Below are 14,338 nucleotides of genomic sequence, written 5' to 3'. Positions count from 1 at the left end.
AACTTTAAAGCAACAGCAGTTGTAAGAGACAAAGAGGACATTATATAATGGTAAAAGGCATTGTCCAACAGGAAAATATTGTAATCCTACATATATATGCACCTAATACTGGAGTTCCCAAATTTATTAAGCAATTACTACTAGACCTAAGAAATGAGATAGACAGCAACACAGTAATAGTGGGAGACTTTAATACTCCACTGACAGCACTAGAGAGGTCATCAAGACAGAAAGTCAACAAAGAAACAATGGATTTAAACTATACCCTGAACAAATGGACTTAATAGGTATATACAGAATATTTCATCCAATAACCACAGAATACACATTCCGTTCAACAGCGCATAGAACTTTCTCCAAGATAGACCATATAATAGGCCATAAAACAAACATCAATAAATTTAAGAAAATTGGGCCGGGCGCGGTGGCTCACGCCTGTAATCCCAGCACTTTGGGAGGCCGAGGCGGGCGGATCACAAGGTCAGGAGATCGAGACCATCCTGGCTAACACGGTGAAACCCCGTCTCTACTAAAAATACAAAAAATTTGGCGGGCACCTGTAGTCCCAGCTACGCGGGAGGCTGAGGCAGGAGAATGGCATGAACCCCGGGGGGTGGAGCTTGCAGTGAGCCAAGATCACGCCACTGCACTCCAGCCTGGGTCAAAGAGCGAGACTCTGTCTCAAAAAAAATAAAAATAAAAATAAATTTAAGAAAATTGAAATTATATCAGGCACTCTCTCAGACCACAGTGGAATAAAACTGGAAATCATCTCCAAGAGGAACTTTCAAAACCATGCAAATACATGGAAATTAAATAAACTGCTCCTGAATGAGCACTGGCTCAAAAACGAAATCAAGATGGAAATTTAAAAATTCTTCAAACAGAACAACAGTAACAACACAACCTACCAAAACCTCTGGGATACAGCAAAGGGGATGCTAAGAGGAAAATTTATAGCCCTAAATGCCTCACTGAAAAGACTGAAAGAGCACAAACTGCCATTCTAAGGACACAGCTCAAGGAACTAGAGAAACAAGAAAAAAATCAAACCCAAACTCAACAGAAGAAAGGAAATAACCAAGATCAGAGCAGAACTAAATGAAATTGAAACGAAAAAAAAATAAAAGATAAATGAAACAAAAAGCTGATTTCTTGGAAAAGTTAAATAAAACTGATAGACCATTAGCAAGATTAACCAAGAAAAGAAGACAGAGAATCCAAATAACCTCACTAAGAAATGAAACAGGAGATATTACAAGTGACACCACTGAAATACAAAAGATCATTCAAGGCCACTATGAGCACATTTATGCACATAAACTAGAAAACCCTTAAGACATGGAGAAATTCCTGGAAAAATACAACCCTCCTAGCTTAAATCAGGAAGAATTAGATACCCTCAACAGACCAATAACAAGCAGTGAGATTGAAGTGGTAATTTAAAAATTACCAACAAAAAAAGTCCAAGATGAGACAGATTCACAGCAGAATTCTACCAGACATTCAAAGAATTGGTACCAATCCTTTTGACACTATTACAGAAGATAAAGAAAGAACCCTCCCTAATTCATTCTATGAAGCCAGCATCACCCTAACACCAAAACCAGGAAAGGACATAACCAAAAAAGAAAACTACAGACAGATATCCTTGATGAACATAAATGCTAAAATCCTTAACAAAATAATAGCTAACCAAATCCAACAACATATCATAAAGATAATCCACCATGATCAAGTGGGTTTCATACCAGGGATGCAGGGATGGTTTAACGTACACAAGTAAATAAATGTGATACACCACAGAAAGAGAATTAAAAACAAAAATCACATGATCATCTCAATAGATGCAGATGCAGAAAAAGCATCTGACAAAACCCAGTATTCCTTTATGATTAAAACTTTCAGCAAAATTGGCATAAAGGCACATATCTTAAGGTGATAAAAGCCATCTACAACAAACCCACAGCCAACATAATACTGAATGGGGAAAAGTTGAAAGCATTCCCTCTGAGAACTGGAACATGACAAGGTTACCCACTCTCACCACTTCTCTACAACATAGTACTGGAAATCCTAGCCAGAGCAATCAGACAAGAGAAAGAAATAAAGGGCATCCAAATCAGTAAAGAGGAAGTCAGACTCTCATTGTTTGCTGCCAATATGATTGCTTACCTTGAAAATCCTAAAGACTCCTCCAGAAAGCTCCTAAAACTGATAAAAGAATTCAGCAAAGTTTCTGGATACAAGATTAGTGTACACAGATTAGTAGCTCTTCTATACACCAACAGCAACTAAACCAAGAATCAAATAAAGAACCCTTTTATAATAGCTGCAAAAAAAAAAAAAAAAAAAAAACTTAGGAATACACCTAACCAAGGAGTTGAAGACCTCTACCAGGAGAACTTCAAAACATTGCTGAAAGAAATCATAGATGGGGCCAGGCGTGGTGGCTCACGCTTGTAATCCCAGCACTTTGGGAGGCTGAGACGGGCGGATCACAAGTTCAGGAGATCAAGAACATCCTGGCTAACATGGTGAAACCCTGTCTCTACTAAAAAATACAAAAAAATTAGCCGGGCATGGTGGCAGGCACCTGTAGTCCCAGCTACTCGGCAGGCTGAGGCAGGAGAATGGCATGAGCCTGGAAAGGTGGAGGTTGCAGTGAGCCAAGATCACACCACCGCACTCCACCCTGGGCGACAGAGTGTGACTCCATCTAGAAAAAAGAAAAAAAAAAAGAAATCATAGATGACACAAACAAATGGAAACACATTCCATGCTCATTAATGGGTAGAATCAATATTGTGAAAAAGACCATACTGCCAAAAGCAATCTACAAATGCAATGCAATCCCCATCAAAATACCACCATCATTCTTCACAGAATTAGGAAAAAAAATTCTAAAATTCATATGAAACCAAAAAAGAGCCAGCATAGTCAAAGCAAGACCAAGCAAAAAGAACAAATCTGGAGGCATCATACTACCTGATTGCAAACTATACTATAAGGCCATAGTCACCAGAACAGCATGGTACCGGTATAAAAATAGGCACATAGACCAATGGAACAGAATAGAGAACCTAGAAATAAATCCAAATACTTACAGCCAACTGATCTTCAACAAAGCAAACAAAAACATAGAGTGGGGGAAAGGACACCCTTTTCAACTAATGTTGCTGGGATAATTGGCTAGCCACATGTAGGAGAATGAAACCGGATCCTCATTTCTCACCTTATACAAAAATCAACTCAAGATGGATTAAGGACTTAAACCTAAGACCTGAGACTATAAAAATTCTAGAAGATAACATTGGAAAAACCCTTGTAGACATTGGCTTAGGCAAGGATTTCATGACCAAGAACCCAAAAGCATATGCGATAAAAACAAAGATAAATGGCTGGGACCTAATTAAACTAAAGAGCATTTGCATGGCAAAAGGAACGGTCAGCAGAGTAAACAGACAACCCACAGAGTGGGAGGAAATCTTCACAATCTATACTTCTGACAAAGGACTAATATCTAGGATCTACAATGAACTCAAACAAATCAGTAACACGAAAACAAACAATCCCACCAAAAAGTGGGCTAAGGACATGAATAGACAATTCTCAGAAGAAGATACACAAATGGCCAACAAACATATAAAAAAATGCTCAACATCACTAATAATCAGGGAAATGCAAATCAAAACCACAATGCAATACCACCTTACTCCTGCAAGAATAGCCATAATCAAAAAATCAAAAGCAGTAGATGTTGGCATGGATGTGGTGATCTAGGAACACTTCTACACTGCTGGTAGGAATGTAAACTAGTATAGCCACTATGGAAATCTGTGTGGAGATTCCTAAAAGAACTAAAAGTAGAACTACCATTTGATCCAGCAATCCCACTACTGGGTATCTACCTAGAGGAAAATAAGTCATTATTAGAAACAGATACTTGCACATGCATGTTTATAGCAGCACAATTCACAATTGCAAAATCGTGGAACCAACCAAATGCCCATCAATCAACGAATAAATAAAGAAACTGTGGTATATATACATACAATGGAATACTACTCAGCCATAAAAAGGAATGAATTAACAACATTTGCAGTGACCTGGAAAAGTCTGGACACATTCTAAGTGAAGCAGCTCAGGAATGGAAAACCAAACATTGTAGGTTCTCATTGATATGTGGGAGCTAAGCTATGAAGATGCAGAGGCATAAGAATGATACAATGGACTTTGGGGACTTGGGGGGAAGAGTGGGAGCGGGGATGAGGAATAAAAGACTACAAATATGGTGCAGTGTATACTGCTCGGGTTATGGGTGCACCAAAATCTCACAAATCACCACTAAAGGAATTTACTCATGTAACCAAATACCACCTGTACGCTAATAGCTTATGGGGGAAAAAAGTTAACACCTAAGGCCAATTTTCAGCACAGAGGTAGCCTACAGCAATCAAAACCAAAACAAACAAACAAACAAAAACCAGTAAATCCTGAAGATGGGCCAGAATCTACTTTTCACAGTTACTATATTATTAGTGATAGAACTCTAAGGAGAAACAGATAAACTCACTCTTGTAGTTGGAGACTTTGTCACCCCTTTGTCAGAAATGGACAGGTCCAGCAGTCAGAAAATAGGTAAGGATATAATTGAATGGAAAAGTACCGTCAATCAACTGGATCAAATCAATATTTGTAAAATATTTCATCCAATGACAGCAGAATATATATTCTTTTTCACGCTCACAATCAACATTCACCAAGATATACCACATTCCAAGCCATAAAATACATCTCAACAAATTTAAAATAATGGACATTATACAAAGTATGCTCTCAGACTGGATTGGAACTAAATTAGAAATCAATAATAAAAAGATAGCTGGAAGACCCGAAAACTCTTAGAGATCAAACAACACATTTTAAGGTCAAAGGAGAAGTCTCAAGAAAAATTTAAAAGTACTTCAACTTCAATGAAAATGACAATAAAACTCATCAAAATTTGTGAGATGCAGTGAAACAGTACTTAAAGGGAAATTTACAGAATTGAATGCATACATTAGAAAAGAAGGGAAATCTAAAATCTATAAACTAAGCTTCCATCTTAAGAACCTAGAAAAAAGGCAATTTAAATGCACTGTGGCCAGGTGCAGTGGCTCATGCCTGTAATCCCAGCACTTTGGGAGGCCGAAGCGGGCGGATCACCTGAGGTCAGGAGTTCAAGGCCAGCCTGACCAACATGGTGAAATCCCATCTTTACTAAAAGTACAAAAATTAGCTGGGTATGGTGATGCATGCCTGTAGTCCCAGACACTCAAGAGACTGAGGCAGGAGAATTGCTTGAACCTGGGAGGTGGAGTTTGTGCCACTGCATTCCAGCCTAGAGAACAGAGCAAGACTCTGTCTCAGAAACTAACTAACTAAATAAATAAATGCAATGTAAGCCGAAGAAAAGAAAAGAAATAATAAGAATTAGAGCAGAAATCAATGAAATTGGAAATAGGAAATAAAGAAAAAAGCTGACTCTTTGAAATGATAAATAAATTTTAAAACATTTATACAGATTAAGAAAAAAGACACACATTGCTAATATCAGAAAGTAAAGTAAAGCCATCATTACTGATCCTATGGACATTAAAAAGATAATAAAGAAACATAATGGATTCCAAGGCCACAAATTCAAAAACCTAAATAAAATGGACCAATTTTTTGAAGGATACAATTTGCCAAAACTCAGACAAAGAGAAATAGATAACCTCAATAGTGCTACATCTATTTTAAAATTAGATCAATAATTAAAAACCTTCTAAAACAAAGAAACCATGCCCAATTGAATTCACTGCTGAGTTCTACCAAACATTTAAGGAAATAATGATTACTTACAGAAAATAGAAGCAAAAGGAGTACTTTCTGACTCATTCTGTGAGACAAGTATTACAAAGACATTGCAAGAAGGAAAACTATAGACCAATATCTCTCATAAATATAGACGCAAAAATTCTCAACAAAATATTAGCAAATTGAATCCAACAATGTAAAAAAAAATTATATATCACAACCAAGTGAGATCTATTCCAGGATGGAAGGCTGATTCAACATATGAAAACAAATTAATATAATCTATCATTTCAACAGGCTAAAGGACAAGAATCTCATGATTATGTAAATAGATACAGAAAAGTGTTTGACAAAATTCAACACTTGTTCATGATAAAAACTCCTAGCAAACTAGGATTCGAGCAGAACATCCTCAACTCGATGAATGACATCTACTCTTAACATCATACTTGATGAATGAAAAACCTACTCTTAACATCATACTTGATGATCAAAAACTAGATGTTTTTCTACTAAGATCAGGAATGAGGCAAGGATGTCTGCCTTACCACTCCTATCAACATTGCACTGAGAGTTTCAGCTAATGCAATAAGACAAGAAGAGGAAATGAGAGATACACAGATGGGAAGGAAAGAAAGAAAAGCATCTTTGCAGATGACATGGTTATCTATGTAGAAATCCCAAAGAATAAACCAAAACAAAACCCTCCCAGAACTAAGTAAGCAATTATGGCAAGCTGTAGGATAAAATGATAATATTAGACAAAAGTTAATTGTTTTCTTATCATCCAGCAATTAAAAAAATGAAATTTGAAAATAAAATAAAAACGATTCACATTAGCACCAAAAAAATTCAAAAAAAGAATGAGCTTTATATGAGGAAAACTACAAAACTCTAATGAAGAAAATTTTTTAAAAGATCAAAATAAATGTAGACATATTTCACATACATGGATAGGAAGTCTCAATATCATCAAGGTGTCAGTTATTTCAACAAAATATGTAAATTCAATGCAACCCCATATAAAGTCCCAGAAAGTTATTTTGTGCATTTTGCTAAACTGATTTAATGCTTATATGAAGAGGCAAAGGACCCAGAATGGTCAACATAACATTAAACAACAGTGTTGGAGCTCTGACATGATAGTACCCAAATTCAAGACTTAGTAGAAAGCTATAAATCAAGACAATATGGTATTGGCAAAGGAAGAGACAAATAAATGAATTAAACAGAAATAGATCCACACAAATGAAGTCAATTGATCTTTGACAAAGGAACAAAAGCAATTCAACGGAGGAAGTGTAGTATTCAATAAATGGTGCTGGAACAACTGGACATCTGTATTAGTCCATTCTCACATTGCTATAAAGAACTTCCTGAGACTGGGTAATTTATAAAGAAAGGATGTTTATTGTTCCTTTACAAAGAAAGGAACTATTGGTTCATAGTTTCACTGGCTATACAAGAAGCATGGCTGGGGGTGCCTCAGGAAACTTACAATCATGGCAGAAGGTGAAGGGGAAGCAAGCACATCTTCATATGGCCAGCAAGAGAGAGCAAAGGGAGAGGTGCTACACACCGTTTAAACAGGCAGATCTCATGAGAATTCCCTCACTATCATGAGAACAGCAAGGGGGAAATCCATCCCCATGATCCAATCACCTTCCACCAGGTCCCTCCCCTAACATTGAGGATTACAATTCCACATGGATTTGGGTTGGGACACGGAGCCAAACCATATCAACATCTACATGCAAAAAATGAATCTAGACATAGACTTTACACCTTTCACAATAATTAACTGAAAATAGGTCATAGACCTAGATCTATTTTAATGTTTTAAAGTGCAAAACTATAAATTTCCGAGAAGGTAATACAGGAGAAAACCTAGATGACCTTAGGATTGATGATGAATTTTTGGAGACCACACCAAAAACATGATCCATGAAAGAAGAAATTGATAATCTGGACTTCGTTGTAATTAAAACTTCTGCTCTGCAAAAGACATTGTTTAAAGGATGAAATGACAAGCTAAAGACTGGTAGAAAACATTCGCAAAACATATATCTTGATAAAGGATTGCTACCCAAAATACACAAAGAACTCTTAAAACTCAATAATAATGAAACAATCCAATTAAAAAGTGGGCAAAACACCTGAACAGACATCTTACCAAAGAAGATGTTCATGTAGCAAATAAGCACATGAAATAATGCTCAGCATCATATGTTATTAGAGAATTTTCAAGTAAAATAACAATAAGATACCACTACACGTCTATTAGAATGGATAAAATAAAAAACACTGAAAAAATTAACAGCTGACAAAGATATTGAAAAACCGACACTAACATTCATTGTTTGTGGGAATGCAAAATGGTACAGTCTCTTTGAAACACAGTTCAGCCTTTTCTTATAAAACTAAACACACTCTTACCATATGATCCAGCAATTGTGATCCTTGGTATTTACCCAAATGAGTTGAAAACTTATGTACATACAAAAATCTGCACACAATGCTTATAGCACTTCATTAATAATTTTCAAAACTTGGAAGCAAACAAGATGTCCTTCAATAGATAAATGCATAAGTGAATTGTGGCATGTTCATATCAGAAAACAGCATTCAACAATAAAAAGAAATAAACTAGTAGAAAAAGACAGGGAGGAAACTTAAATACATGTTAGTGAAATAAGTCAATCTGAAAAGGCTACATACTGTATGATTCCATCTGTATGACATTCTAAAAAAGAACAAATGATGGAGACAGCCAAAAAGATTAGTGGCTGCCAGTGGTTCAAGTGAAGGGAGAGAGGAATAAGTAGGTGGAGCACAGGGGATTTTTATGGCAGTGAAACTATTCTGTATAACACGGAAATGGTAGATACATGTCATTATACACTTGTTAAAACACATAGAAAATTCAATAGAAATAGTGATCCCTAAGGTAAATTATGGATGTTAGGTATTTGTGAATCAATTTTAATAAATGTATCACACTACTGCAGGATGCTAATAATGGGGGAAAATGAAGGTTGGGATATAAGAAGGTATATGTTCTTCCTGCTTATTTTTCCGTAAGCCTAAAACAACTCTAACAAAATTATGCTTATTCATTTAAAAAATCAATCCATCATCCAATTAGAAAATGGGCAAAAGACATAAAAACACATGTCATTGAGGATTACATATAGGTAGTGAATAAGCACATGAAAAGATGTTCATTAGTTATCAGGGAACTGCAAATTAGGACCATGATAACGTATTAATGCATATCTATCAAAATGGATAAAATAAAAAATAGTGACAATACCAAATGCTGGTGAGGATGTAAAGAGCCTGATTTTCTCAAGCACTGATAATGGAAATGTAAAATAATACAGTCACTCTAGAAAATACCTTGTCAGTTTCTTCTTTAAAAAAATTAAATGTAACAACTACCATAGGACCCTTAATTGCACTCTTAGGCATTTATCCCAGAGAAATGAAAACATATGTCCACCCAAATACCTGTACATTAATGTTCCTGGATGCATTATTTGTAATAGCCAAAATATGGAAACAACTACAATGCCCCTCAACAGGTGAATGGGTAAATAAACTGTAGTATAGATAATATGGTACCAAACCTCTGCGGTGCAGCAACTAAAAGGAACAAACTATTGATACATGCAACAACTTGGATGGATCTCAAGGCCATTATGCTGAGTGAGAAAAGCCGATCTTGAAATGTCACATATTGTATAATTCCATTTATATAACATTCTCAAAATGACAGGAGTTTAAAGGTAGAAAACATATCAGTGATTGCCAAGGGTTGATGATGGTAGGAGATCAGGAGGGTGAGAGTGACTATCAGGGAGTAGAAGAGGCAGACCTTTGTGGTGCTAGAGGATTTCAGTATTCTCATTGGCATGGTGGCTGCATGAATCAACACTTGTGATAAATGACATAGACCTATACACACACAATGAACCAGTGTCAGTCTCCTGTCTTTGATATGGTACTATAGTTATAAAAGTTGGAACAATTAGGGGAAAGTGGGTGAAGGGTTAGTACGCAGAATTTCAGTGTGCTAACTTTGTAATTTTCTATGAATCTACGATTATTTCAAAATAAAATGTTGGCCAGGCACGGTGGCTCACGCCTGTAATCCCAGCACTTTGGGAGGCCGAGGCAGGCATATCACCTGCAGTCAGGAGTTTGAGACCAGCTTGGCCAACATGATGAGACTCTGTATCCACTAGAAATACAAAAATTAGCCAGGCGTGGTGGTACACACCTGTAATCCCAGCTACTCGGGAGGCTGAGGTAGGAGACTCACTTGAACCTGGGAGGCAGATGTTGCAGTGAGCCAAGATTGCATCACTGCACTCCAGCCTGGGTGATAGAGTCAGACTCTGTCTCAAAAAAAATAAAATAAAATAAAATAAGTTAAAATTTTTTAATGTTTAGAATTATGAACATGACATACTTATCAGCTAGGCATAGCTGAAGAGATTAATTGGTAAATTGTAAATAAGTTGACTGAAGCATGGAGATTAAAATAAAAAAAAAGAATGTGAGACATGTAAAAGGGCCTAAGAGATGTATGGCAGTCTGCAGAAAGATTTAACCTATACATAATCAGAGTCCCAGAATGGGAGGAGAGAGGAAACGAAGAGAGGGAAACTTTGGGAAGACAATAGGTTAGAATTTTCCAAAACTGAGGAGAGACATCAAATTACAGATTCAGGAAGTTCTGTGAAATCCAAGAAGAGTAAATACAAAGAAAATTATCCTTGTATCACAGTAAAACAAAGACAAAAAGCAAGCAGCACCCCCATTGGCGGCACAGGAGGAAACGTCATATTTTTACATGTTCTTCGTCATCACAACATTAAAATTACAACTGACATCTCAACAGAAATCATGGAAGAAAGAATTCAATGGACTTATACAAAGTACCAAAAATAAAACTAGCTACAAAACACTCTAGAATTCTATACCCAGAAAAAATATCTTCCAAAAGTGAAGGCACAGTAAAGACACTTTCAGAATAACAAAACTGAGATAATTCATTGTATCAAATTCACACTAAAAATTTCTAAAGGGAATTCTACAGACTAAAAGAAAAGATGCCAAATGGAAATAAGAAAATGCAGAGATAAGAAAATGGAATAATATGAAATAATTAATCCAAGAAGAGGCAAGAACATAGAGAAAAGCAATCATATAATAGTTGGGCCAAATAAAAAACAAATAGTAAGACAGTAGATAACATTTAAATGTATCAATAACTACCTTGAGTGTAAATGAACAAAATAAATATCAATCATCACACTGGATTTTAAAAACAAATTTTTTAAATAGCAACAATCAATGCTGCTTTCACAGGATACATCTTAAATATAAATGAACAGGGAGGTTGAAAGTAGAATGGAAAATGTCTATATCATGCAAACATTAGCCTATAGAAAACATATGTAATTATAGCAATGTCAGACAAAGTAGGCTGCAGGACAAAATGCATTACTAGAGATATAACGGGCATTTCCTAGTGATAAACGATCATTCACCAGGGAGATATGACAATTCTAAATGTGTATGCACCAAATTAATATGCTTCAAAATATGTACACAATTTAACAGATATAAAAGTGGAAATAGACATATCTACACTCATAGTGTGAGATTTTAACATACCTCTCTCCGCAACTAATTTGCATTTCTTTGGTTATTAGAGGATCAGAATCAGCTTTGGGTTCTTCTTAGTTTTTTGTGATTATATATGAAACTGACTTCGTATATTTCACATGTTTTCCCACTGGAATGTTGCCTTTTTGCTTATTGATATGTAAGCCTTCTTTTTAAGATTTACTTTAAGACATATGCTATAAGTGGTTCTTGCCAGCATTTGTCTTTTTATTTTATGAGTTTTGAAATTTTTGTAAAATACAATCTTCTCAACATTTTAAGTGATGTTTCCTGCATTGTTTTCATTCCTGAAACCTAAAGAGTGTGTTTTGATAGATTTATCTTTCCCTAAACAGAGTATTCTGAGTCTTAATATTGACACTATAGGTTCAAAGAAATTCACCTTATTTAAATAGAATCTATTCAAATTGTACTGAAATTGTGGGAATTTTAAGGGAGATCTTTCTTTCTACCTGAATGATCTTTTTTCCAAATCTTTATTTATTTGACAAATATTTATTGAGCTTCTGTTCAGTGCCAGGCACTGTTTCAGGAGCTAGGGATAAGGCAGGGATTCAAATGGACCTTCCCTCCCCGCACATTCTGTTGGGAAGAAGGAAGCAGTAAACACATATAGGAACAAACCTGCATGGCCTGTGGAGATGAACACAACAGAGAAAGATAAGACATTTGGGATAAGACGGCAGGTACACCTTGATCCACTAGCAGACTCTTTTTGCATCCTTCAAAATGTCTTGGCTGTCACCTTGCTCTGTGTGCTAACTTTGACCCATGTCAGTCCTTCCACATTACACTGATTTGCTTATGCTCCCGACTCTTCTATTACCTCCCCAGATTAGGATAAAATTTTACATAAAAATCATATCCGCCATGACTTCCCCAGTCACACGTTAGCTATTCATTGGAAGTAACTTGGGAAGTAACTTGGATTGACAAAAAAAAAAAAAAAAATGGAGGTAAAAAGCGTTTCTCAAAGATTAATTCTGTTTTTTGAGACAGAGTCTTGCTCTGTCACCCAGGCTGGAGCGCAGTGGCGTGATCTCGGCTCTCTGCAACCTCGGCCTCCCGGGTTCACGCCATTCTCCTGCCTCGGCTTCCCGAGTAGCTGGGACTACAAGCATGCGCCACCACGCCCGGCTAATTTTTTTTTTTTTGTATTTTTAGTAGAGACGGGTTTCACCTTATTGGCCAGGAGCCACAAGTGCTGCCGAACTTACAAAGAACGGAATCAGGCCAGCCGCTTTGTCTCTCTCCAGGGCTTCCTGCAGGGCAGACGCACGCATGGCGAAGTTGCCATCTGAGGGGATGGCTTTTAATTTCACTCCACCAATTAATCCAGCTCTTTCCACTGAGGAATGTGCCTGGAAAGAAGACAGCAGAGTTGGATTTGTACAGGTGTGTGCATGCAGTTATTACCAGGCCCTGGATCCGCAGAAAGCAGCCAACATTGCAACACAAGGTCCCTCTTACGGCATAGGAGGCAGAACTGCTCTTGACTGCTCCCTCTCTCCTGCACCTTCATGAGACCCCTTTTTTCCTGGAGTTGTTTCTGTTCCTGTGGAATCTTGTTTTTAAGTTTAAAGTTTCAGGCACTAACAAGGGTAAAGTGCTGGGTCAATATTCATGAAGTTTTTCATTTGTTTGACTTCAAGAACAAGCGGCAAGACCCTGGAAAGTAGATCCCAGAGGTGGACTTAGAAATCCTAAGCTCAAATCTGTGCCCTGCCCCTGACTGTGGAGCCTTGGGGAGCCTGGTGGCCAAGCTCAGTAAACAGTGCCTGGAGGAAAGAAACCAGCCAGGAGGTATCAACCACTGTGGCAGATCGATCCTGTCTCAGAGATTCTCAGGAAAGGCAATTCTCATGAAAGCTGGCCACCTTTTGCCCTGCAGCCACTGTCTCGTGCTTGACCCTACCCAGGGGCCTGAGATCACAGAACAACAAAGCTGCAGTTAGGGCCCAGGACTTTGATCCCCATATCTAGTTTCTCTGCAATGGTGCTGGGAAGGCCAGATAATCACAACATAAGTCCGCACTGGTAGAAAAGGTGACAGAGCCAGTCGCGGTGATGTCTCCACACATTTATTTCCTTCTTAACTTGATCTATCCAGTTCCCACCCAAGAATCCACCCCTTCCCTGTAGTTCAGGTCTCTATTTAGTGATCCCTGAGGAACTGTTCTTAGATTTGAAAGGATGCTGTTTGGTTTGGTTTGGTTTGGTTTGGTTTGGTTTGGTTTGGTTTGAATTTGACATAAAACCAAACATTCAGGTCTTGAAGTCTTGGCTGATACCCCCACAATACACTCACCTGATCGGATGAGTAAGCCACCAGCTTCTCCATGATGGCGGCCTGTGTGAGCTCTGGGGACGCTGCCTGCAGCCGATGGATCACTTTGGTCCGAGCGGCCAGCAGGGCCACCAGGGTGGCTTCGCTGGCACTTCCCTAAATTCAAGAGAAGGTCCAAATGAAATCCGAAACATAGCCAAGGCATTGGTACCTACACTATTGGAAGACATATTGTTTTGTGTCCATAGCTTTCTTAAAATATGAGTCTGAAATGGCAAAATTCACTCTCCTTTGCTTAGGAGAAAACTAGTATTTTTGACACCTGAGACCACCACTTCAGCTGTTAGTATGAGTTTGCCATTGATGGGTCTATTTTGTGTAACAGCAGCAGCTAACATTTCTGACCACTTCCCTGTGCCAGGTACTGTGAGAGCTTCTCCTCATGGACTGCCCCCAGCCTGGCCTAGGAGGACTGCTCCTGTCTCTATCAGAGGAGAACCGCCCAGGGCACCA

General features: G+C 37.6%; 1 protein-coding gene across 2 annotated transcripts in view; it reads right to left on the bottom strand.

Moving 5' to 3' along the window:
• DDC (dopa decarboxylase) overlaps positions 1–14,338 on the bottom strand; it is a 107,258-nt gene that overhangs the window by 54,816 nt on the left and 38,104 nt on the right. For both annotated transcript variants that reach the window (XM_032758072.1, XM_058431539.1), the window contains 2 exons: positions 13,847–13,981; positions 12,756–12,899 (listed from right to left, as the gene is read on the bottom strand). In XM_032758072.1, the coding sequence (XP_032613963.1) occupies positions 12,756–12,899; positions 13,847–13,981 (279 nt within the window). The remainder of the gene's footprint in view (positions 1–12,755; positions 12,900–13,846; positions 13,982–14,338) is intronic.

The sequence above is a fragment of the Hylobates moloch genome, unplaced genomic scaffold, assembly GCF_009828535.3.
Source record: "Hylobates moloch isolate HMO894 unplaced genomic scaffold, HMol_V3 SCAFFOLD_1, whole genome shotgun sequence".
Classification (NCBI taxonomy): Eukaryota; Metazoa; Chordata; class Mammalia; order Primates; family Hylobatidae; genus Hylobates; species Hylobates moloch.
This window is presented reverse-complemented; position numbering and strand designations above follow the sequence as displayed.